Source organism: Perca fluviatilis, chromosome 22 (genome assembly GCF_010015445.1).
Source record: "Perca fluviatilis chromosome 22, GENO_Pfluv_1.0, whole genome shotgun sequence".
Classification (NCBI taxonomy): domain Eukaryota; kingdom Metazoa; phylum Chordata; class Actinopteri; order Perciformes; family Percidae; genus Perca; species Perca fluviatilis.
The window spans coordinates 30,615,611-30,638,045 of record NC_053133.1 but is presented as its reverse complement, the minus strand read 5'-3'; the positions used below and the strand labels follow the sequence as shown (position 1 = coordinate 30,638,045).

At 42.5% G+C, this 22,435-nt stretch overlaps 1 protein-coding gene across 1 annotated transcript in view; it reads right to left on the bottom strand.

Moving 5' to 3' along the window:
• Positions 1-21,368, bottom strand: part of LOC120552635 — a 38,537-nt gene extending 17,169 nt beyond the window's left edge. The window contains 7 exon segments of the mRNA XM_039790816.1: positions 1,687-1,860; positions 3,311-4,791; positions 4,793-4,912; positions 4,914-5,302; positions 6,355-6,548; positions 12,941-13,084; positions 21,286-21,368. Coding sequence (XP_039646750.1) covers positions 1,687-1,860; positions 3,311-4,791; positions 4,793-4,912; positions 4,914-5,302; positions 6,355-6,548; positions 12,941-13,014 — 2,432 coding nt within the window. The 5' untranslated portion in view covers positions 13,015-13,084; positions 21,286-21,368.
• Between the last annotated feature and the right edge of the window lie 1,067 nt (positions 21,369-22,435).

Below are 22,435 nucleotides of genomic sequence, written 5' to 3'. Positions count from 1 at the left end.
TGATCGGCCGAGCCCAAAGGAGGTAATGGAAGTGATTTGAAGGCGTCCTTTACTGACCCATAACACAGATCAAGTGTTTTATTCCGTCTGGTTGGGCAAGTGACGTATTGATAGTAATGTGGAAGTGCTTTTTTCAGTATCACATGGTTAAAATCAACCAATAAAAAACTCGGCGCTTCCGGTGATATTGACTGTAGTTTTTGTACCACCTCAAAAATGGTACTCTCTATATTCTCCTTTGGATCGACTTAAACTACTAATTCTATCTGAGTCAGCACACATGTAGCCTAGCCTGGCTCCGTCGTCCTACGTACTTCCGCTCAATTTTCATTTCGCTTCAGTACTCCGTATGGGTTTGCGGTATAGTCTTGGGTTTTCTCTGGTCAAATCTTTGCACATTCAAAATACAGTATGTCTGTGTACTCTGTGATTTGCAAGAGTTGTGATATATTTTGAGAAAAATAAAGTTTTTTTGAGAAAAATAAAGTTATCATAGGCTATTACAAGAATACTATATTTCAGAAAATAATCTACCTGCACCATAGCCTGCTGTGCATTATGTGATTGCTCTGCTGATACGGTAGATCTCAGACCTTCTGACAGACACAGAGCCCCGCTTGGGTCTCTGAATGAGACAAATAGTTTAGCTGGAGAGGTGGCTGTACGCTGCTATACATTGGAGGTGGAAAACCAAAACTACTGCTGCAGAATTACACAGAGCACAAACGCATGACCACAGCTGAGCACGTCCATCATAAACCTGAAGCTGCCCAGCTTTTTACAGAGAGACTAGACACTAAGCGACGCACAGGTCTGCTTCAGAGCTCCGTGTGTTTGAGTCTGACCATAGACTGGAAACGTCACATCACAGGAACTTCAAACTAAATCATTAGTATTGCGCTCCTAAACTTTGTGTTAATGGCATCAATGTATTAGACTGATTTGGCTAGGATTCCTCCGAAAACTTCACCTTTCACAGCTTTCCTCACGTAATTAGGTTGCTAGGTGATAGCAACAAATACAGCATGATCGGACACCGCACGTAGCTGCCCGTTCTATTCGCCTCGGAAAAATAAACTGGACAAAGTTACATTTGCCGCTACGCTTTCTCCTCACTCAGTATTAGCCTTCATAAAATGTGTCCCCCTGAACAATCTAGTTGAATTGACCTGCTGTAAGTTTTGTACAGTCACATTTACCCTCTGGTTAGTGAACAGCTCTTTTGCATATCCAGTGCAAAGAGCCAGAGGCAATAAGGGGAAGGGGGGTGAAAAAGATTTACATTTGGGCCACCAAATATGTACTTTTGCCAACAGAGGGGGCTTGGTGCCCCATGTGGCCTGTGCTTAAAATATTAGCATCTATCCCTGTTATTGTATGCAATTTAGGCAATTAAAATGTTGCTTTTTCGAAAAAAGGAAACCACTTTTGTATATTTGTTCTTTACTGTAAAGCAAACGTATTTCTTACCCGATTACTCGATGAAATAATCTGTAGAATACTCGATTACTAAAATAATCGATAGCTGCAGCCCTAGCCGTTTCCATCAACTTTTTACGAAAGCGTTTAAGTGGTGTACTCTAGGATTTTGTCATGATAGTCCTTTGAGTCCTTTGAGTGTGTTCTAATTCCTAAAAAAATCAAATGCTTTATGTGGTATATAAACTATATAATCAGTAAACTGACCTCAGAGTCTCCAGTCTACAGTGTGGACTTTGCAGTCCAGCAGATAGAAGCTTTACTGATGAATCCTGCAGCTTGTTGAGACTCAGGTCCAGGTCTCTCAGATGGGAGGGGTTGGACTTCAGCGCTGAGGCCACAACTTCACAGTGAGTCGCTGAGAGAAAACAGCCAGGTAGTCTGTCAGAACACAAATATTTCAAAATATGTTATTATATAGGAGGACACTTTATATTTACTTCATGCATTTGATGTTAAACAGTTTGACATTTCCTTTTTTGATGAATGGTAAGGAATCATGAAAGACTGAAATCCGTGTAACCCTACAGTTACATTAGCTACAAAAGAGAGCGACATGCACTCGCTTGTGGGCGCTCCTGGGCATGCCTAGCCTACTCCTGGTTGCTTGGCAACAGTAAACAGAAATTCTCTGGTGCTACTTTCAAGCACGTCAAAGTTACTTCAGAGGTATTGTTAAGTCACAAGAACGATGTTTTTGGACATAAAAGCATTTATTTCTCACACAATGTCTTCAACACAATATATGAGATTAAATGCCAAACATATCAGATATGTACAGAAATATGATGTCCTGAAGCAATTTTCGCCAACTTGAAATATTTTCTTCGACTCGAGCCACTGACATATGTCACGCTGCCTTCACGCTACCTTCACTCCGATTGGCTGTCGCTTTGTCACATCACTCAGCATTTGCATAAAATAGACTTCTTGTCTATTTCGGCCCGCCTTGCTCGTGGCAGCGACAAACTCATTGCTTGTCGCTGTCTAACGGCCACTCCTGTTGAAAATGAATGGCAGCCTGTTGCTTTGTCTCTGTCTCTTGTAGCTAGTGTGACTGTAGGGTAAGGAGGCAGGTTGGAGTGATAGATGACTAGGGCTGGGCATCGTTCAGAATCTTTCAATCCGGTGCCTCTGTTTCAATGCCGGTTCCTAACGATACTTTTTTCAATACCATATGTTTTAAAATCCATTTCAACATCAACAAAAATACATTAAACACAAAGCTTTTATTTTCCATCTTAATTGTGAATCAAAACAGTTATAATACTGTAACATCAACAGCACCACGACCACTTTCGGCTTGCCATTAATATCATATCGCAGCAAACGCTGTCTGCGTGAAGTTTTGAAAAACTGTAACCACACTTGAAACCAACCGTGACTCTCTGTGACTTCAACAAAACTGCAGACAGTTTACTCCGTCCGCACCTCTCCATGTGTGTGTGTGTGTGTGTGTGTGTGTGTGTGTGTTGGTCGGAGCTCTGCTCTGTGTCAATATGCAGAGGACAGATAAGCTTGCGCTTACGCGCTCAGACGCTTTTTTCGGTGCCATAAAAGTATTGACGTTCGGTACCCAGGCCTATAGATGACTCAATCAACACAGTACTTTCATCCAGAGACTGGGGTCCATGTCCCATTCTTGTCCTGTGTGTCACTTAAACGTAATTTTTTTAACCCTGCCCACGATCTTTCCCTAACCCTAAGTGGTTTTACCCTGGAAAATCTGGCTGAGAGTGAGACTTTGTTGCTAAAACAACTCAAGAACATGTGTGAAGAACTGAACTACTAATCTATACTGATTTATAAAAGTTATAAAATCTGGACTTACAGAGCCTTTCGGCAGTTCCTCACAGCTGGAATCAGTCTCAGTTTTCCCTCCAGTGATGTTTTGTACTTCTTCAGGTCCAACTCATCCAGAACCTCCTCTGACATATGCAGCATGTGGGCCAGAGCTGAGCAGTGGATCACAGAGAGGTACTTTGATCTGTTCTTTGACTTCAGGAACTCTTGGATCTCCTGATGGACTGAGTGGTCGTTCATCTCCGTCAGACAGTGGAAGATGTTGATGCTTCTGTCAGGAGAGATCTTATTACTGTTCATCTCCTTCAGGTTGTTGATGGCTCTCTGGATGATTTCTGGACTGTTGTCTGTCTGACCCAGCAGGCCTCCTAAGAGTCTCTGGTTGGACTCCAGAGAGAGGCCATGAAGGAACCGGACAAACAGGTCCAGGTGGCCATTTTTACTCCTAAGGGATTTCTCCAAGGCTCTCTTCAGGAAGACATCCAGGGATGGGTAATGGTCATTTTTCCCGTCATCATCATCACCTTTTTCCACGGGTGGGGAATGGGCATTGTCCCTGTCATCATCAACACCATCATCTTTGTCCACGGTTGGGGAATGGTCAATGTCCCTGTCATCATCAACACCATCATCTTCATCCACGGACTGGGAATGTTCTATGTCCCTGTCATCATCATCTTCATCCAGAGATAAATCAATGATCTTGTTTTTCCAGTCTGGTCCCAGGAAGTCCTTGAGTACCTGTATGTACCTGTTGGTGTAACAGTGGAACAGATAGACTGCAGCCAGAAACTCCTGAATGCTCAGATGAACGAAGCAGTAGACTGTTTTCTGGAAGATCACACTCTCTCTTTTGAAGATCTCTGAACAAACTCCTGAGTACAGCGAGGCCTCTCTGACATCCAGACCACAACGGTCCAGGTCTTCTTGGTAGAACATGATGTTTCCTTTCTGCAGCTCCTCAAACGCCAGCCTCCCCAGCTTCAGAAGAACTTCCCTGTCAGCCTCCGTCAGCTCCTGTGGACTCCTCTCATGTCCCTCAGCATACTTGAGCTTCTTCCTCTTTGTCTCAACCAGCAGGAAGTGTGAGTACATGTCAGTCAGGGTCTTGGGCAGCTCTCCTCTCTGGTCTGTAGTTAACATGTGGTCCAGAACTGTAGCAGTGATCCAGCAGAAGACTGGGATCAGACACATGATAAGGAGGCTCCTGGATGTCTTGATGTGGGAGATGATTCTGCTGGACTGCTCTTCATCACTGACTCTCTTCCTGAAGTACTCCTCCTTCTGGTCGTCAGTGAAGCCTCGTACTTCTGTTACCCTGTCAACACACGCAGGAGGGATCTGATTGGCTGCTGCAGGTCGGGAAGTTATCCAGACGAGAGCCGAGGGAAGCAGCTTCCCCTGGATGAGGTTTGCGACAGCAGCGTTGACTGATGACTTCTGTGTGACATCAGAAACAGCCTCATTGTTGTTGAAATCCAGGTAAAGTCTGCTTTCATCCAGGCCGTCCAAAGATGAAGAGAACTTTAGAGCCAGCGAGCTGCTCTGCTGTGACCTCCTGTAATGATGGATGGAAAACACGGAGCAGCTCCAGAAGACTGTACTGCTCATCTTTGATCAAGTTCAGCTCCCCTGAAGGAAAGAGGAATCACCAGATCCACATCTTGGTTTTCCAAACCCTCGGCCCAGTCCAGACAGAACTTCTGTACTGAGAAGGTTTTTCCAACGCCAGCGACGCCGATCATCAGAACGACTCTGATGTGTTTCTGTTGGTCAGGTAAGGCTTTAAAGATGTGACTGCAGTTGATTGGAGAGTCATGGAGGGTCTCCATCTTGGAAGCTGTCTCGAGCTGCCTCACCTCATGTTGGGTATTAACTTCTTCACTCAGTTCGTCTGTGATGTAGAGCGCAATGAAGATGCTGTTGAGGGGGGTTCCACTTCCTGTTACATCACTTCCTTCAGTCACACGTTCAAACGTCCCCTTCACACTGATCTTATGTACTTGCTTTACCACGTCCACTGTAAGAAAATACAAAAAGTCTAATTATGAATAGTGTTAGTTTTCAGAAGGCTTGGGCCTGTGTAAAAGATGTTAAAGTGGTTTGATATCAAGCCAACCACGGGACTGGTATACCAATTTTGACCACTATGTTTTGCACTTGTCTTATTCTCTTCTTATGTCTTATTATATGCCAGACCACATGGTGGCAGTAATGCACCTCTAAGCATTGACTTTCACCCGCAGTGAGGTTATAATAACCTCACTGCGGGTGAAAGTCGAGCTGAAAAAGACGAGGCAAAATGTAAACCCCTAAAGTTTAGGGGTTTACATTTTGCCTCGTCTTTTTCAGCTCACTTCTTTCCTCGGCTTCCGAAATGTTTCAACATATGTGGCGCAGTTTTTGTTTTCTATGAGACCTACTGCCATATATCGTTTTCTCACACCAAAAACACATGAACTTTCTAGTAAACAAACAGATTACTCCACATTAAATGAAGCTATACAATTAAGTCAACATTAGCCCCAAATAAATGTAGCAAGCTAAGCTATAGCAACATGGCAAAATAGGTTATTAAATCAGAGCTTTAATTATACATCTATGTACATGAATTTGGTGATGGCTTCAGTGATCCTCAGCAGTTTTATGTCAGACTGCAGGAGAAACCGCCGCTGTGCTTGAGCTTCAGAAAGCTCAGGAAAATGTAAAGTTAGCTTGTGTGGATGGCGTTACCGCATTACTTGGTCAATAAAAGAGCTAAGCTACTGAAAAGCTATTTGATTCAGTAAGTAGTTGAACTTATACCACTACTGTAAAACAAGTTAAATTTGGCACCGTGAGAGCGACACAGGTTGCTAATGTAGGCTGGTCTTGGGAGCCAGAGCCTTCAGTTATCAGGCTCCTTTATTATGGAACCCGCTCCCAGTCTGGGTTCGCGAGGCAGACACCATCCCCATTAACTTAAAACTCTCCTCTTTGATCAAGCTAATAGTAAGATACACCGGACCGGTTAAAACCGGAAATTGACCCAACCAGTCATGAAGACATCAGCAGACAGATGGACAGTCTTACTTGTTCTGCATCTTTCTCCACACTGGGGACAGCAGGAGTCTCCTGATGAAGCAGACTGGTCCCAGTATGAAGTGATGCACCGTCTGCAGAACCAGTGTCCACAGCTGGTAGAGACTGGATCCTTCAGGACGTTCTGACACAAAGCACAGTAGGACGGCTTCTCCTCCTCAAAAACATCACTCTTCTTCCTCTTTCTGTGGACAAAGACATTTATCTTAAAATGAAAATCCTTTTATAAGTTATTGTAAGAAAACATTGTACCAACAATGTCTAAATGATCAGAGAGCAGACGGCTGCCACCTGTAGTTTTGGTTCATGAATTTCAAAATGTCAGGATGAAGGGGACTACAGATCAAGTTGTGTGGTTATGCGGGCAATCACATCACTGTTTGAAGCCATAAACTGCCCAAAATATGGATGTAATCTCCGTGCCGTCACCCATAAGTTTCTGAAGAGCCGAAATGAAGCTCAAAGTGGCCAGCTCCCAGTAGCTCTGCAGGCCAATTCAAAAAAATTGGCAAAAAGGTGGAGCATGGATGGAGCTGAGGTGGGCTGAATGAAGACAACAGCCTACAGTCTCAGGGGCAAGTGTCGGGGGAACTGAAGAATGGGGGAATGGGCAGGGGTGGAGGAGAAAACGTAAGGTGGACGGACCTGAGGGGCTATGGAGGAAATATTTATTCATAATACAAATTGAAAGTCCAAAGAGAAATTGAAAGTCCAAAGAGAAATTGAAAGTCCAAAGAGAAAACGAAGCGAGATCAAATAAAAAATTGTTATTTTTTTTTTTAATTGTCTATTTAGCTTATCCATTTGGATTTAATATTTGGCTTTTCAATTTCAATTTAACATTGGCTTTTAGTTTTAATTTAACATTGGCTTTTAATTTTAATTTAATATTTGGCTTTTCGATTTCAATTTAACATTGGCTTTTAATTTTTATTTAATATTTGGCATTTTGATTTCCATTTAACATTGGCTTTTGATTTGGACTTGACACGTGTCAATGTAAATGAGGAGGTGTGGCCCAAAGGCTGGTGGAAGGGTCTGACACGAAAGGTGTGCAGAGGCCCCTTATGAACAGCAGGGAAAGCTGACTGCTGAGGAGTATCTGTCTGCAGCTTCAGGCTGGCTTGGCCTCTTATTTCACATTATAGAAAATGATGATGTAGGCTAAACACAAACGACATTTCATGCAACAACAGTGAAGTTTTCATGTAGTTACTATAATTGGGCCCGTGTTAGTGAGGACTAGATTAGGACTGGATTTAAAGCTGATTCTGGTTCCCAACTTGGCCCCAGGTGGGACTCAAACAACTTCTCTCTTTTGATGTTTTATTTAATTAAGCAACAGTAGAAACATGGGTGTGGGTAGCTCTGCTACGTGCGTTTGTGTGTGGTCAGATCTCGAGGACGCACACACACACAATCTCAACCGGGTAGTCAGTCATCGTCCGAACTGCGACCTCTCCTTTTTCTTTCTCTCACTTTTTTCTCCGGGTGGTGTGCGTGGTGTGAGGTGCGTGTCTGCGCTATTCTCCGACATGTACTCACAACAATCACTCCTGATTGACGGCCTTTTGTACAGCCCGTGTAGGCTACTTTTTCGTTCATTTGATTTCCGATTTTGAAACGATATCCAAATTTGATATCCAAACTTCACTGTTGTTGTATGAAATGTCGTTTGTGTTTAGCCTACATCATCAGTTTCTATCATGTGAAATAAGAGGCCAAGTCCACTGGGGCGAAGTTGGAAACGTTAGTAGGTTGGAGGACGTATTTCAGCGAGCCAAGACATCTTAAATCCAGAGTTTTAATCATTGCTCTGAACCCGTCTTTCTCAACGGTCTGTGGAGGGATTGGTGGAATATGGAAAAAAAAGGGAAACGACTCCTCTCTTGGCAAAGTCGTGTTGTATCTCGGTCTTTCTTCATCCTCTAGCTAACTTTCTTTGAGGTTCGGGGGGGGGGGCATGTCCCCAAGCTGCTTAAGATTGTTTGCTAGCGCTAGCAGCTGTAATGATACCCAGCATGCCATTCGGCGGTGTAGCTACATTTGTAAATGTAAAATTATTAGTGTCAGAAACTGTTTAAGTCTCAAATTGTTATATGCTATGGTGTTTTATCCTTTTAAGAGAGTTAGTTGTGGGTTATTAATTGTTGTGTTATAAAGTTACTACCATGAGTGAGAAGGGTACGCAGTTAACAGGGGCCCCGGTGCTGCGACGCAGTGTAAAAAAAAAAAAAACTCCAGCTATTTTTGCAATATCGGGGCTGATATCCGATCCTAATATCGGATCGGTGCACCCCTACCGTCACTCAACTCACACCCTCCTACTCCACCCCTCCCCCATGCTCTACACCTTTTCCTCTACAACCTGAGGACCTCACCCCTCCCCCCACAGTCACCTCTACAGTGTCCTTCACGCCTGACCTGGTGAGAAGACAGCTGACAAGACTCCACTCCGGAAAAGCTGGCCCAGATGGTGTATTTCCTAGGGTGCTTAAAGCCTGTGCCCCCCAGCTGTATGGAGTACTAAGTCTTCAGCCTGAGCCTGCACCTACAGAGGGTCCCCGTGCTGTGGAAGACGTCCTGCTTCGTTCCTGTGCCAAAGACACTCAGGACTACAGACCGGTGGCTCTGACGTCCCACATCATGAAGACCTTTGAGAGGCTCGTCCGGGAGCAGCTAAGGCCTATGGTCAGGCCATTCACTGATCCACTACAGTTCGCCTACCAGCCCAGCCTGGGAGTTGAGGACAGCATCATCTACCTGCTGAACAGTGTCTACACTCATCTGGACAAGCCTGCGAGCACTGTGAGCGTCATGTTCTTTGACTTCTCCGGTGCTTTCAACACCATCTGTCCAGCTCTACTGGGTGAGAAGATGACTGCGATGCAGGTGGAGGCCCCCATCGTGTCCTGGATTGTTGATTACCTGCCGACGGGGCAGACCACAGTACGATGCGGCCCTAAAGGAACTGTGTGTCTGACAGGGTGGTAGCAACACTGGGGCTCCACAGGGGACTGTCCTCTCTCCCTTCCTCTTCACCCTCTTCACCTCAGACTTCAACTATTGCACTGAGTCCTGCCACCTTCAGAAGTTTTCTGATAACTCAGCAATAGTTGGCTGCATAGAAAAGGGTGATGAGAATGAATAGAGGACTGTTGTGGGCAACTTTGTCACTTGGAGTGAGCTGAACCATCTGCAGCTCAATGTGACAAAAACGAAAGAGCTCGTAGTGGATCTGAGGAGGGCAAAATCATCTGGGACCCCTGTTTCCATCCAGGGGGTCCCTGTGGACACTGTTGAGGAGTACAAGTATCTGGGGGTGTACTTAAATAATAAGCTGGACTGGACTAGAAATGCCGAGGCTGTCTACAAAAAGGGCCAAAGTCGACTCTTTTTCCTGAGGAGGCTGAGGTCCTTTAACATCTGCCGGACGATGCTGAGGATGTTCTATCAGTCTGTTGTGGCCAGTGCTATCTTCTTCGCTGTCACATGCTGGGGCAGTGGGATGAAGGTGGCAGACACCAACAGACTGAACAATCTGATCAGGAGGGCTGGTGATGTCGTGGGGGAGGGCTGGTGATGTTGTGGGGGAGGAGCTGGACACACTGATGACCGTGGCTGAGAGGAAGATGCTGTCCAGGCTTCAGTCCATCTTGGATAATGTCTCCCCCCCTCTCTAGGACACACTGGCCCAGCAGAGGAGCACCTTCAGCAGAAGACTCCTCTCACCCAGATGCACCACAGAGCGCCACAGGAGATCATTCCTGCCTGTGGTCATTAAACTCTACAACGCCTCCCTCGGAGAGTCGAATACCCCATCTCTGTAATCTCTCAAACACTGACAATCATTTCTCTTTTTTAATGCACTTTTTGCACATTAACACTGTACATTTTATCTTTCATATATTATTACTGTGTATTTGTTTTTAATATATATGTTAAAGTCTGGATAATATATGTTGTTTGTATATCTGGAGTTGTAACAAAAATAATTTCCCCCTGGGATTATTAAAGTATTTCTGATTCTGATTCTGATTATAGTAACTACATGACAACTTCACTGTTGTTGCATGAAATGTCGTTTGTGTTTAGCCTACATCATCAGTTTCTATCATGTGAAATAAGAGGCCAAGTCAGTTTGCTGGTGAAGCTGCAGACAGATACTCCCCAGCAGTCAGCTCCCCCTGCTGTTCATAAGGTGCCTCTGCACCCCTTTCGTGTCAGACCCTCCCACCAGCCTTTGGGCCACACCTCCTTATTTACATTGACATGTGTCAAGTCCAAATGAAAAGCCAATATTAAATGGAAATTCAAAAGCCAAATATTAAATCCAAATGGAAATCCAATGTTAAATTGAAATTGAAAAGCCAAATATTAAATCAAAATGGAAAAGCCAAATGGAAAATTAAAAGAAATAATAATATTCTTAATTTCATCTCGCTTCGTTTTCTCTTTGGACTTTAAATTTGAATTATGAATAAATATTTCCTCCATAATACATCACTCAACTTCTGATGTCTGAGAGGAGACAAGCACACAATAACCACGGTGTGACTATGAAGACATTATTTCCACTTCATCAAGGAGACAGTAAACCTGATCTATAATAAATACTTTAAAACCACTTTCACTTTGTGTCCAGGAACTTTCATATTTGATAAAATACATCAATTAAAATATGTTTTAATTACCCAGTCTTACATAATAAAACTCTTGGTGAACAACGTTTCTTCTCTACAGCAATGCACTGTAGTTATGTTTAATATTTTCATTAATGTGTCATACTGTTTCTCTATGACGTATTGTTGTCCTCTCTCCATTCATTGTCTGTTTACTTTTTTTTATGAACATGCAGGAACCAGAAGAGGATGTAAAATCTTACTACAGTGCCTGACAACAGTCTTGTTGCTTATCTAAGTTGTAGGAACAACAAATAATAACTTGACTTGTAGTTGATAAATTGGAATCAGAAATGGCTTATATGAAAGGCAAAGGCTTCTGGATTATGGTTATTATACCAAAATAAAGTCTTGTATCATTCATTGGGTTTTATAATTGAATTAGGACAGGAAGGTCAGATTTGGCTTTGACAAAGTCTTGTCGTGTCTTTAAATGATTCAACCAATCACAGATTAGAGCTTCACTTGTGACAAATACTGTAATTAACACATTCCCGGGTGTGTATAAAAAGAACTCCAGCACACCAGACCTTCATTTGAAGTGCAACCTGACCTCTCACAATATGCCAAAGATTCAACCACAGACCAAAGTGCTGATCAGCAAGAGCCTGAAGACCAAGTCTGCTGCTGAGGTGGCAGACCTCTTCAATGTATCCAAACGTCAAGTGGAGAGGATAAGAAAAAGATTTTAAGAAACTAATGAAGTTCATGACAAGCCCAGGTCAGGCAGACCCCGTAAGACAACTGTTGAGGACCGTTTGTTGCTTCAACAGTCCAGGGCCAGGCCTTTTTCTGGGCTGGCCACCAGAAAGCCCTGTATCTATAAGAACAGTTTGTCGAATTCTCTCACGCAGTGGTCTCCATGGCCAAATTAGTGCTCACAATCTTTAAATAGAAGACACCTAAAAAATTGTGTTGCATTTGCACAGGCCCACAGCTTGGTGAAAGGATGGACAGTGGAAAAGTGGCAGAAGGTTGATTTTTCTGATGAATCATCCATTGAACTGCATCCCAATTGCCGCAAATACTGCAGAAGACCTGTTGGAACCTGCATGGAGCCAAGATTCACCCAGAAAACAGTCAAGTTTGGTGGAGGACAAATCATGGTTTGGGGTTACATCCAGTATGGGGGTGTGCGAGAGATCTACAGAGTGGATGGCAACATCAACAGCCTGAAGTATCAACAACTTCTTGCTGCCCATTACATTCCAAACCACAAGAGAGGGCAAATTCTTCAGCAGGATGGCGCTCCTTGTCATACTTCAGCCTCCACATCAAAGTTCCTGAAAGCGAAGAAGGTCAAGGTGCTCCAGGATTGGCCAGCCCAGTCACCAGACATCAACATTATTGAGATGTCTGGGCTAAGATGAAGGAGGCTTGGAAGATTAAACCAAAGAATCTTGATGAACTCTGGGAGTCCTGCAAGACCGCTTTCTTTGCTATTCCAGATGACTTCATCAATAAGTTATTTGAGTCATTGCTGAGACGTATGGATGTAGTCCTCCGAGCTCATTTTCTTTTTCCCAAGGCACCATGACTTCACGTATGCTCTGATGTTATTGTAGCATGTTTGTGTATTCAAAATAACGTATAATTTCTACCGTACATTACTGCATTTTTGTATGCGACAAGACTTTTATCCAAGCCAAATCTGACCTTTCTGTCCTAATTCAATTATAAAACTCAATGAATGATACAAGAGTTTATTTTGGTATAATAACCATAATCCAGAAGCCTTTCCCTTTCATATAAGCCATTTCTGATTCCAATTTATCAACTACAAGTCAAGTTATTATTTGTTGTTCCTACAACTTAGATAAGCGACAAGACTTTTGTCAGGCACTGTATTTGGTTTATACAAAACCCCCCAAAAATATGTAGAAACAGTCTCTTACTTTGTGTCTGAGGGTCCAGGTTCATTACTAGGGTCTGGAGGATCCTCTTTGGACCGGTCCCTCTTCGTAGACATACTGTACACTCCAGACTCTGCTCCCTCCTCCCCTTCCTTCTCTTTCTCCAAGTCACTGTTCTCCTCACCTCTGAGAGGAGACACACACAATAACCATTATTTCTATAGTTTAACACTCTCTGAATATCTATAAACACTTGGGGCCCTATTTTATCGATCTGAGCGCACGGCGTGAAGCGCCTGGTGCAGGTGTGTTCAGGGCGTGTCCAAATCCACTTCTGCTAGTTTTGACGGCGGAAAAAAGGGTCCATGCGCCGGGCGCCTGGTTCTAAAGGGTTGTCCTTAGTGTCTTCATTAATCAGAGGTGTGTTTTGGGCGTAACATGCAATCAACCAATCAGAGATCATCTCCCATTCATCAACCAATCAGAGATCATCTCCCATTCCCTTTAAAAACCAGGCGCGTTTGGACCTTGGAGCATTGCTGTTATGATGGAGGATTTGCACCCTAATATTTTTATTAGTAATCTTCTGCGTGTGTGTGTGTGTCCCTGTGTGTGTAACAACACACACAGACACACACACACACACACACACACACACACACACACACACACACACACACACACACACACACACACACACACACCCCATTTCAGCCGGACTTATATATATATAGCCGTTATATTGTCGGTTAGTTTACTTTAGAATCAAACATCAGATTTTATAAACTACATGTGTTCTGTGTGCAGAAATCTTAATGTATAAAGTAACTAGTAACTAAAGTAACTAGTAACTAAAGCTGGAACAGATGAATGTAGTGGAGTAACTAAAGTAACTAAAGCTGGAACAGATGAATGTAGCCGAGTAACTAAAGTAACTAGTAACTAAAGCTGTAACAGATGAATGTAGCGGAGTAACTAAAGTAACTAAAGCTGGAACAGATGAATGTAGCCGAGTAACTAAAGTCAACTAGTAACTAAAGCTGGAACCGATGAATGTAGAATGAGTAAAAGTAACTAGTAACTAAAGCTGGAACAGATGATGTAGCGGAGTAACTAAAGTAACTAGTAACTAAAGCTGTAACAGATGAATGTAGCGGAGTAAATAAAGTAACTAGTAACTAAAGTAACGAGTAACTAAAGCTGGAACAGATGAATGTAGCGGAGTAAATAAAGTAACTAGTAACTAAAGCTGGAACAGATGAATGTAGCGGAGTAACTAAAGTAACTAGTAACTAAAGCTGGAACAGATGAATGTAGCGGAGTAAATAAAGTAACTAGTAACTAAAGCTGGAACAGATGAATGTAGTGGAGTAACTAAAGTAACTAGTAACTAAAGCTGGAACAGATGAATGTAGCGGAGTAACTAAAGTAACTAGTAACTAAAGTAACTAGTAACTAAAGCTGGAACAGATGAATGTAGCGGAGTAACTAAAGTAACTAGTAACTAAAGCTGTAACAGATGAATGTAGCGGAGTAACTAAAGTAACTAGTAACTAAAGCTGTAACAGATGAATGTAGCGGAGTAGAAGTAGAAAGTGGCATGAAAAGAAAAGACTCAAGTAAAGTACATGTAGCCTATTAAATGTCTATAGCCTGTGTGAGTGTGTGTGTGTGTATCAGTCCCCTCTACCTCTTGTAACACCTTAGTGTGTGTGTGTGTGTGTCTGTGTGTGTGTGTGTCTGTGTGTGTGTGTACTGTGTGCTGTGTGTGTGTGTATTGAGAATGAGGACATACGTCACGATTTGGGAGGTGTCTGAGCCGTCCACCATTTTGGGATCCTACGCTAACGGTTGCCAGGGGCAACAGTGTTAGAGCGACACAGACAGGGAGCAGGAAAGACGGCTCAAGGAATTATCATTAAGGCGTTTTGTTCTCTTAATACATCCATGGTTTAAACAGAGAAATTGCGAGAAAATTAAGAAGAAGGCAGCAAAAGAAAAGGGCCCTTACAGGGACAAACTGATAGAAACAACAATCTCTGAAACTGGTCCAGTATATTAATCAGTTAGTGTCCACTAAAAGTTTTTGCCGCTGACAGACTCAGATTATTATTCTAAGTGTCTGATAACATTATGGAAAGGATCCCTACAGAGAGCCATTTTAATTAAAGAGTAAGATCCTTTTAGTTTAACATGAAACAGCCCCGAAATCACCATCACCAAACTCCACCAGACTCCATGTAAATAATCAGGACTTTTATCATCGTAAAACACACTTCATTCAAAGTAGACAGAAACTAAATAAAAGTATCAAAAGCCGTCTTGGTTCATCTTTCCACTGTTCCAACAATCACCACTCTGGTTTGGTTGAAATAAACCCTTAATTCACCCATTTACATGTGGAAATATGCTGTCTCTATACACGCTAAAAGTCCTGATTATTTACATGGAGTCTGGTGGAGTTTGGTGATGGTGATTTCGGGGCTGTTTCATGTTAAACTAAAAGGATCTTACTCTTTAACTAAAAGGTCTATCTCTGGAGGGATCCTTTCCAGTCAGTGTGCTGTCTCTGTGCTGGACCAGAGAAAGGTCCTTTCTTCTAATTGCAGCCACCCAAGAAATCCGAAGTCTCCTTGTTACATCGGAGACATGCTCTCCTTTATGCTTTTTCCATGTAGGGAAATGAAAAAACTTTAACACATGGTTCCTATGGTTTCCACGACAATCGTGTAAGACACTGGGGCATTTTTTTTTTACAAAGCAGTGTTTTCCAGGCATTTAAATATAGTGAGGAATTGCAACAACCTCCTCTGCTACCAACACAAACAATGAGCAGTTCTGGCGGGTAGCCTCCCAAAATGGCGGAAGGGGGCGGGGCGCTGTGTAGTGACCAGAGGTGGGTAGCCAAAAACTGTATTCAAGTAAAAGTACTGTTACTTCAGAATAATATGAATTAAGTAAAAGTAACAAGTAGTCATCCAAATAATTACTAAATAATTAATAAATGTCCAAACCTTTATACTTTTTTACCAGGCTCTGCAGGCAGAACTAGAACAAGGTAATGGAGCTGCTGTTTGGCACTTTTACTAATATATATAATATAAGGTAACCATGCTTTCATTATGAGGCCAGAGGCCTGGACTACGAAGCAAGATTTGGGGTTAACGAGGTAACTTCAGGTTCACCAGGGTTTTCTGTATCACGAAGGTGGATCACTTGATACCGGGTTCAATAACCATGGTAACTCATGCTGGACGCCTAACCTGGTCCGGAGCAGGTTAAGTTGGAGATCAGAGATCAACCGGTGTTAAAGCTCCGCCTACTGACCAATCAATACTCGATTGATAACGGCATCACCGTTCTTATAGAAGATCAGGTTGAGCTTGGTGGAGAGAGAGAGAGAGAGAGAGAGAGAGAGAGAGATAATATCAGGGAGACCGCACACACACATACACACGAGGGCCCACCACCACCACACATTCATACCACACATTACTTAATACACACACACAACACCACACACCAAAATATACTACACACACATTACCACATATTATACTACTTATACACACCACACACTACACACATAAACATACACCATATACCACACACACATATACTACCACACACACACATAATAAACAACCAAAATAATTATTTTTAATACATAGACACATACACATATAAATATACATACATATACATATTACATATTATATATTTTACATATGAGGAAAAACAATATGATGAGCAGGAATATAAAGAGGAGGAAGAGAGAGAATAGGGTGGTTATATATATATGTAAGGTATATATATGGTATTATTTAAAATAAAAAAATATATATATATAGAGGAGGAGAGAGAGAGAGAGAGAGAGAAAGGAGGAGAGAGAAAGGAGGGAGAGAGAGAGAGAGAGAGAGAGAGAGGAGGAGGAGAGAGAGAGAGAGAGAGAGAGGAGAGAGAGGGAGGAGAGAGAGAGAGAGAGGGAGAGAGAGAGAGAGAGATTTTTCATACAAAAAACATTTAGAGACAGACAACCCCGTTAACATTCCCTGATGGATATTAGTGGTGTCAACAATAATCGATTCGGCAATGCATTGCAATGCGGGGCATGCACGATTCAGCATCGCGCGCAAAGTGCCATAATCGATTATGCGCTCATTGTTTTCTGGCCTTCGGAGTCGACAATAAAGTTGTGAAGTTTCTGTCACTGTGGCTCTGTCTGCTGCATCAGCACACGTCATACAGAGCGGCACGAAGCGTGCGTGAATGTTAACATTTTACATTTTCACCCCCAGGTAATTTATAACCAATTAATTTGGATACAAGCGTTGCATTTTGGATTCTGAACAGCGATTCTTGCGCTGCGCGTCACACAAAAAGCTGAGGTGTGTGCGTTTCACGCAGCACATAGTAGCTGGAAACGTTACCGGGGATTATTTACCGACGATGGCGCAGATGAACCAACGCTACACTCGTTAGCCTACTGTAAGTAGCCTACAATAAACCCTCAATGATTACAGAGTCAATACTTATCAATACCCACCTACCTGTTGTACAGGCGATCATTTTAGTCTGCTCTGTCTGGCTGTCCACTCGTCCACCGCGCTGTGCAAACACAGCTCTGCTCTGCAAATAGCGACTTTACAAACAAGCTAAAATGAAAGATGTAGTTTGTAGTCTAAGTGTTTATCTTAATTCGCAACCAATCTTGAACTTTGACAAACTCTTGTAAACGTGAGCTGCTGTCTAACCATCCTCTTCCGCTGGAGTGGTAAACCTATGGAGGTATTTAAAGACCAAAACAAATACATGTGGCTACTTAATATGGACGTGAATGACGCCGCGTTCTTTATTCTTGATGATGATGCCGGTTGTATTATTTAGCAACAACATTGTCTTATTTCAGGGGAGCATAGGGAGGAATCGCGTAGCCTGCTTCTCAGTCCATTCATCATCACAGCTGCTGTTTTCGGCACAACTTTTCACCGTGACGCTCTTCAGTGACATGTTTCCCTGACAACAGGCCTTTCTTTCTGTAAGCAATTTTCCACCAATCAGGACACGGATTACGTTTCAGTAATCGTCTCTTTAACCATCACTCCTCAGTGAATTGCCCCCTAATCTGAGAGTCATTTTTCAGTTAAGTAGCCTCTCTAGTTATCATTAACTGGGGGCCAGTAGGGATTTTTTTTTAATGTTGAGACCTGCTCATGACTGATGAAAAATTTGCCTTGTGTGCAGTAGAATGTTGATGCATTGCAATGCATCGCAATGCATCGTAGAATCGAATTGAATCGAATCGTTACCTGGTGAATCGTAATCGAATCGAATTGTGAGGGCAGTGCCAATGCACACCCCTAATGGATATATTTATGAAATATATAGATTTTAATGGGAGGGAATTACATATCGGCTATTTCTTGGCCTTTTTGAGCCATGTGTCGTCAATGCGCACATCGGTTTGAATTATGTTTTTATATTTTTTATTTGCTCTCATGATGGCTTCCCACTGCCAGGGTAGCAACTGAAATAATAGGCTAAAGCAATGACAGTTTATGGAAAGGACAAGTATAATTATGGCCAGATCTTGGTCCTGACTGATGGGGAAGTGATATTGATAAGAGTTGTGATTTATGCATCAACAGTGTCGCCTTTTTTTCTTTTGCCAGCTTTCCTTCCTGTTTTAGGAAGCGGAGACTGTATTGCGTTTTGTCTGTAAAACTGTGTCTGTGTTCTTCATATTTATGGAGAATTATAGTTTGCTCTTCTTATGCAAAATATGTGGCTATTGGTCATGTTGTGCAAACATCGCCTCTTTTATGTGAACGTGCGCATCTCTGGATTGGAAAACCCTGATGGTTGACTGAACCAGTTGATAACCAGCGTGGTGACACAGTTATGCGGGACCGCGGTGGTTAGGTTAGGTGAAACCGGGGAACTGAAAGAGATCCAGGTCATGTTGGTCTGGATTGGTAGTACAGGCGGTTGATTCTGACATTTTTGTTTTGCTACGACTGTAAAGCTGACCCATCGGTTCTCTTAATACATCCATGGTCCGGTCCCGCCGCTGAGATTGAGTACGGTCACGTGATGAGACTGCACAACTACGTTTGATTGGTGAAACACAGTCACATGGTAGAGCCTTTAGTGGAAGTCTCTTGCTGCGTTCATGCCACCTGGGAATAACAGGGACCGCCCCCCTGGTTACGTTGTTTTTCCGACTGGCAGCGTTCACAGGGTCGGGATGCGTGTTCTTCTTCTTCTGTTATATTGGGCGTTTGGCATAACAACTTGTTTCATGACTGGGCCGTAGCCGAGAGCATCAGGTGGTAAAAACATGGAGGCCACACTAACAGAAGATTCTCTGCTGTTTTCTTATGCGAGCATCCAGACAGCACATGGACAGGTGTGTGTTTGTGTTATCTGGAGGACAACCAACAGGAAAGGACACAGATAATGTGTTGTTTTTATACATGGGCCTATTTATGAATAATTTTAAACATATTATGTCTGTGTATGTTTCTTGGCAGAGGCATTTGTCCACAATAAACAGTTTATATCTATATATTTTATTATCATTGAAATATGTTCAATAAACCAAACGTCAGTTGTCAACAACACGTCACCACCTGGGGAACTCGGGTATCTAAATCCAGCCCCAGTTTCCCTCCTCTGATTCCCACAGGAAGGTACGTGAATGGTGACGTTTTCACTCGGAAAAACGTTTTTCCGATGTCCATGAACGCACGGTCACTCTCTGTCAAAATCAAACACTAGGCTCGTTCAAGATGAACTGCGCCTCGCCTGTAAAGTAGACGAGAGCAGGCGGCAGCAGCTGGGGGCGGTGACAAAAGTCCGCTCTCAAGTCGGACAGTTTTCCAGCTGACAGCAGCCTTCAGGCTGAACAGGAAGTGACAGAAACACGGTGGTCCGATTCCGATTTAATAAAATGTTATCAGACCCCTATATCAGCTCCTACACAGTCTCCAGTTGTTTTTATTATGACAAAGTAGCTGTCAGAATGCTCTACATGCGATCTGTTGCTGATGTTAATTAACAACAGACTGTAGATGATCCGTAATCTGAACAGATTTAGTCTCTGACTTTTAAACATCACTATCAGCCACACAACATGTGTTCTGTACAGAATAAGCCTTTAAATCAGACAAATAGCAGTTAAAATCCCTCCGATTGAAAATCAATAAAAAGTTTATATAAAACATCATCATGTTGAGTCGATTCTGAACCAATCAGCTGTTTGATCAGCTGAGAGGCCGGCGTTTCCCAGCATGCACTGGGTCCGCCTGCGTCCGCCTGGCTCTTGCAGTTGGTGAAAAGCAACTGCGCTACCTGCGTCTCAGAACTGCGGCCGCCTTGGTCTCGTGAGATTATCATTGCCCACGTGTGCATGACGTCAGAGCAAGTCGGGATCAAGTCGGACACAAATCTAACCGGCATGCATTGGGCGCCGATCGCCGGTGATCGATTCTGCGCAGATCTGGCTCATCTCGAACGAACCTAATGACACATAGAATACCAAAGAGGTAAAAAGAAAAGTAACGAGCTCATTGTAGCCTAACGTAGCGGAGTAAGAGTACAGTTTCTTCTTCACAAATCTACTCAAGTAAAAGTAAAAAGTATAGTGATTTAAAACTACTCCTATTTTTCAAAAACTTACTCAAGTAAATGTAACGGAGTAAATGTAACTCGTTACTACCCACCTCTGGTAGTGACGTCATCTCCACATTCTCAATAGGCTCTTTCTATCACCACATGTATACCCTGCTCCCTCCCTCCCACCCGCCCTATTCTCTCTGAGATGCTCCCCCCTCCACAGCTAAGAGTAGACCACTTCCCCTTTAAGAGCTGACATTTTAATTCATTTTTTCATTAATTTTTTATTGTGGCAAAAGGGCACCTTTCCAGTCCACAATGGCACACAAGGCTGCCTACAATCAGCTGAAATATAGCGTGTGTGTGTGTGTGTGTGTGTGTGTGTGTGTGTGTGTGTGTGTGTGTGTGTGTGTGTGTGTGTGTGTGTGTGTGTGAGAGAGAGTGTGAGAGAGAGTGAGAGGAGTTAACTTCCTGAATCACTTCAAGTTGATTGGGAAGTAACACGGCGTGCCAGTGAAAGCAGTGCTCGGTTTATTTCAATATAAAAGTTCAGTCAAGATATTTTGTCCCTAAATGAAATCACATTGATAAAAAAAATAAACGTGATTATCATTTCGGCCGTTATATTATCATTACTACATTATATTATCATTACTACATTATATTACCGTGCAGCTCTTACCTGAAACCAGGAAGTGGCAGCAGGACCCGTTACCTTCACATTAAACATGTTGGAGTCACACAGAAACACCTGTGCGCGTGCCTCTTACCGGAGAAAAATGTTAGAAGTCTTCCCGGGTCTCCTCCGTCCCGCAGTGATCCCGGTGTGTTCTGTACAAACTGGAGGAGGAGCTCCGTGCACTGTAAAAAATGACCCGGATGATCATATGCTTCCTACCTTCGTTTTTTTTTACTTAATTTTCCAATTGTTTTGTTACATATCTTGATGCTTTTATCATATGTTCGACGCTTTGGCGCATTTTTTTTTTTCTAAAAGAAGATTTTGACATTTTTGACAAATTTTGAAATTTTTTTTTTTTTTTTTTTTTTTTTTTTTTTTTTTTTTATTTTTTTTTTTTTTTTTTTTTTTTTTTTTTTTTTTTTTTTTTTTTTTTTTTTTATATTTGCAATATTTTTTTTACTGCTTTTCATGACTTTTTCCGTACGATGTCGGGATGTAGATGTTGTGAGTAGTATAATATTATTATTATTATAAAAAATAATAATAAAAAAAAATAAAAATATATAATTTTTATTATTTTATTATATTAATAATAATAATAATAATAATATTAATATAAAAATAAAAAATATAAATTTTAAAAAAAGTAGGGTCATTTGTGATGTAGATGTCTGTGAGTAATACCAATAAAGTTGTAGTTCAGTTTGAACCAACAGCTCCACCTACTGTCTAAAAGACACCACTACACCACCAATCACTGCTCCATCCTCTCACTAACAGACACCACTACACCACCAATCACTGCTCCATCCTCTCACTAACAGACTACACTACACCACCAATCACTGCTCCATCCTCTCACTAACAGACTACACTACACCACCAATCACTGCTCCATCCTCTCACTAACAGACTACACTACACCACCAATCACTGCTCCATCCTCTCACTAACAGACTACACTACACCACCAATCACTGCTCCATCCTCTCACTAACAGACTACACTACACCACCAATCACTGCTCCATCCTCTCACTAACAGACTACACTACACCACCAATCACTGCTCCATCCTCTCACTAACAGACTACACTACACCCCCAATCACTGCTCCATCCTCTCACTAACAGACACCACTACACCACCAATCACTGCTCCATCCTCTCACTAACAGACACCACTACACCACCAATCACTGCTCCATCCTCTCACTAACAGACTACACTACACCACCAA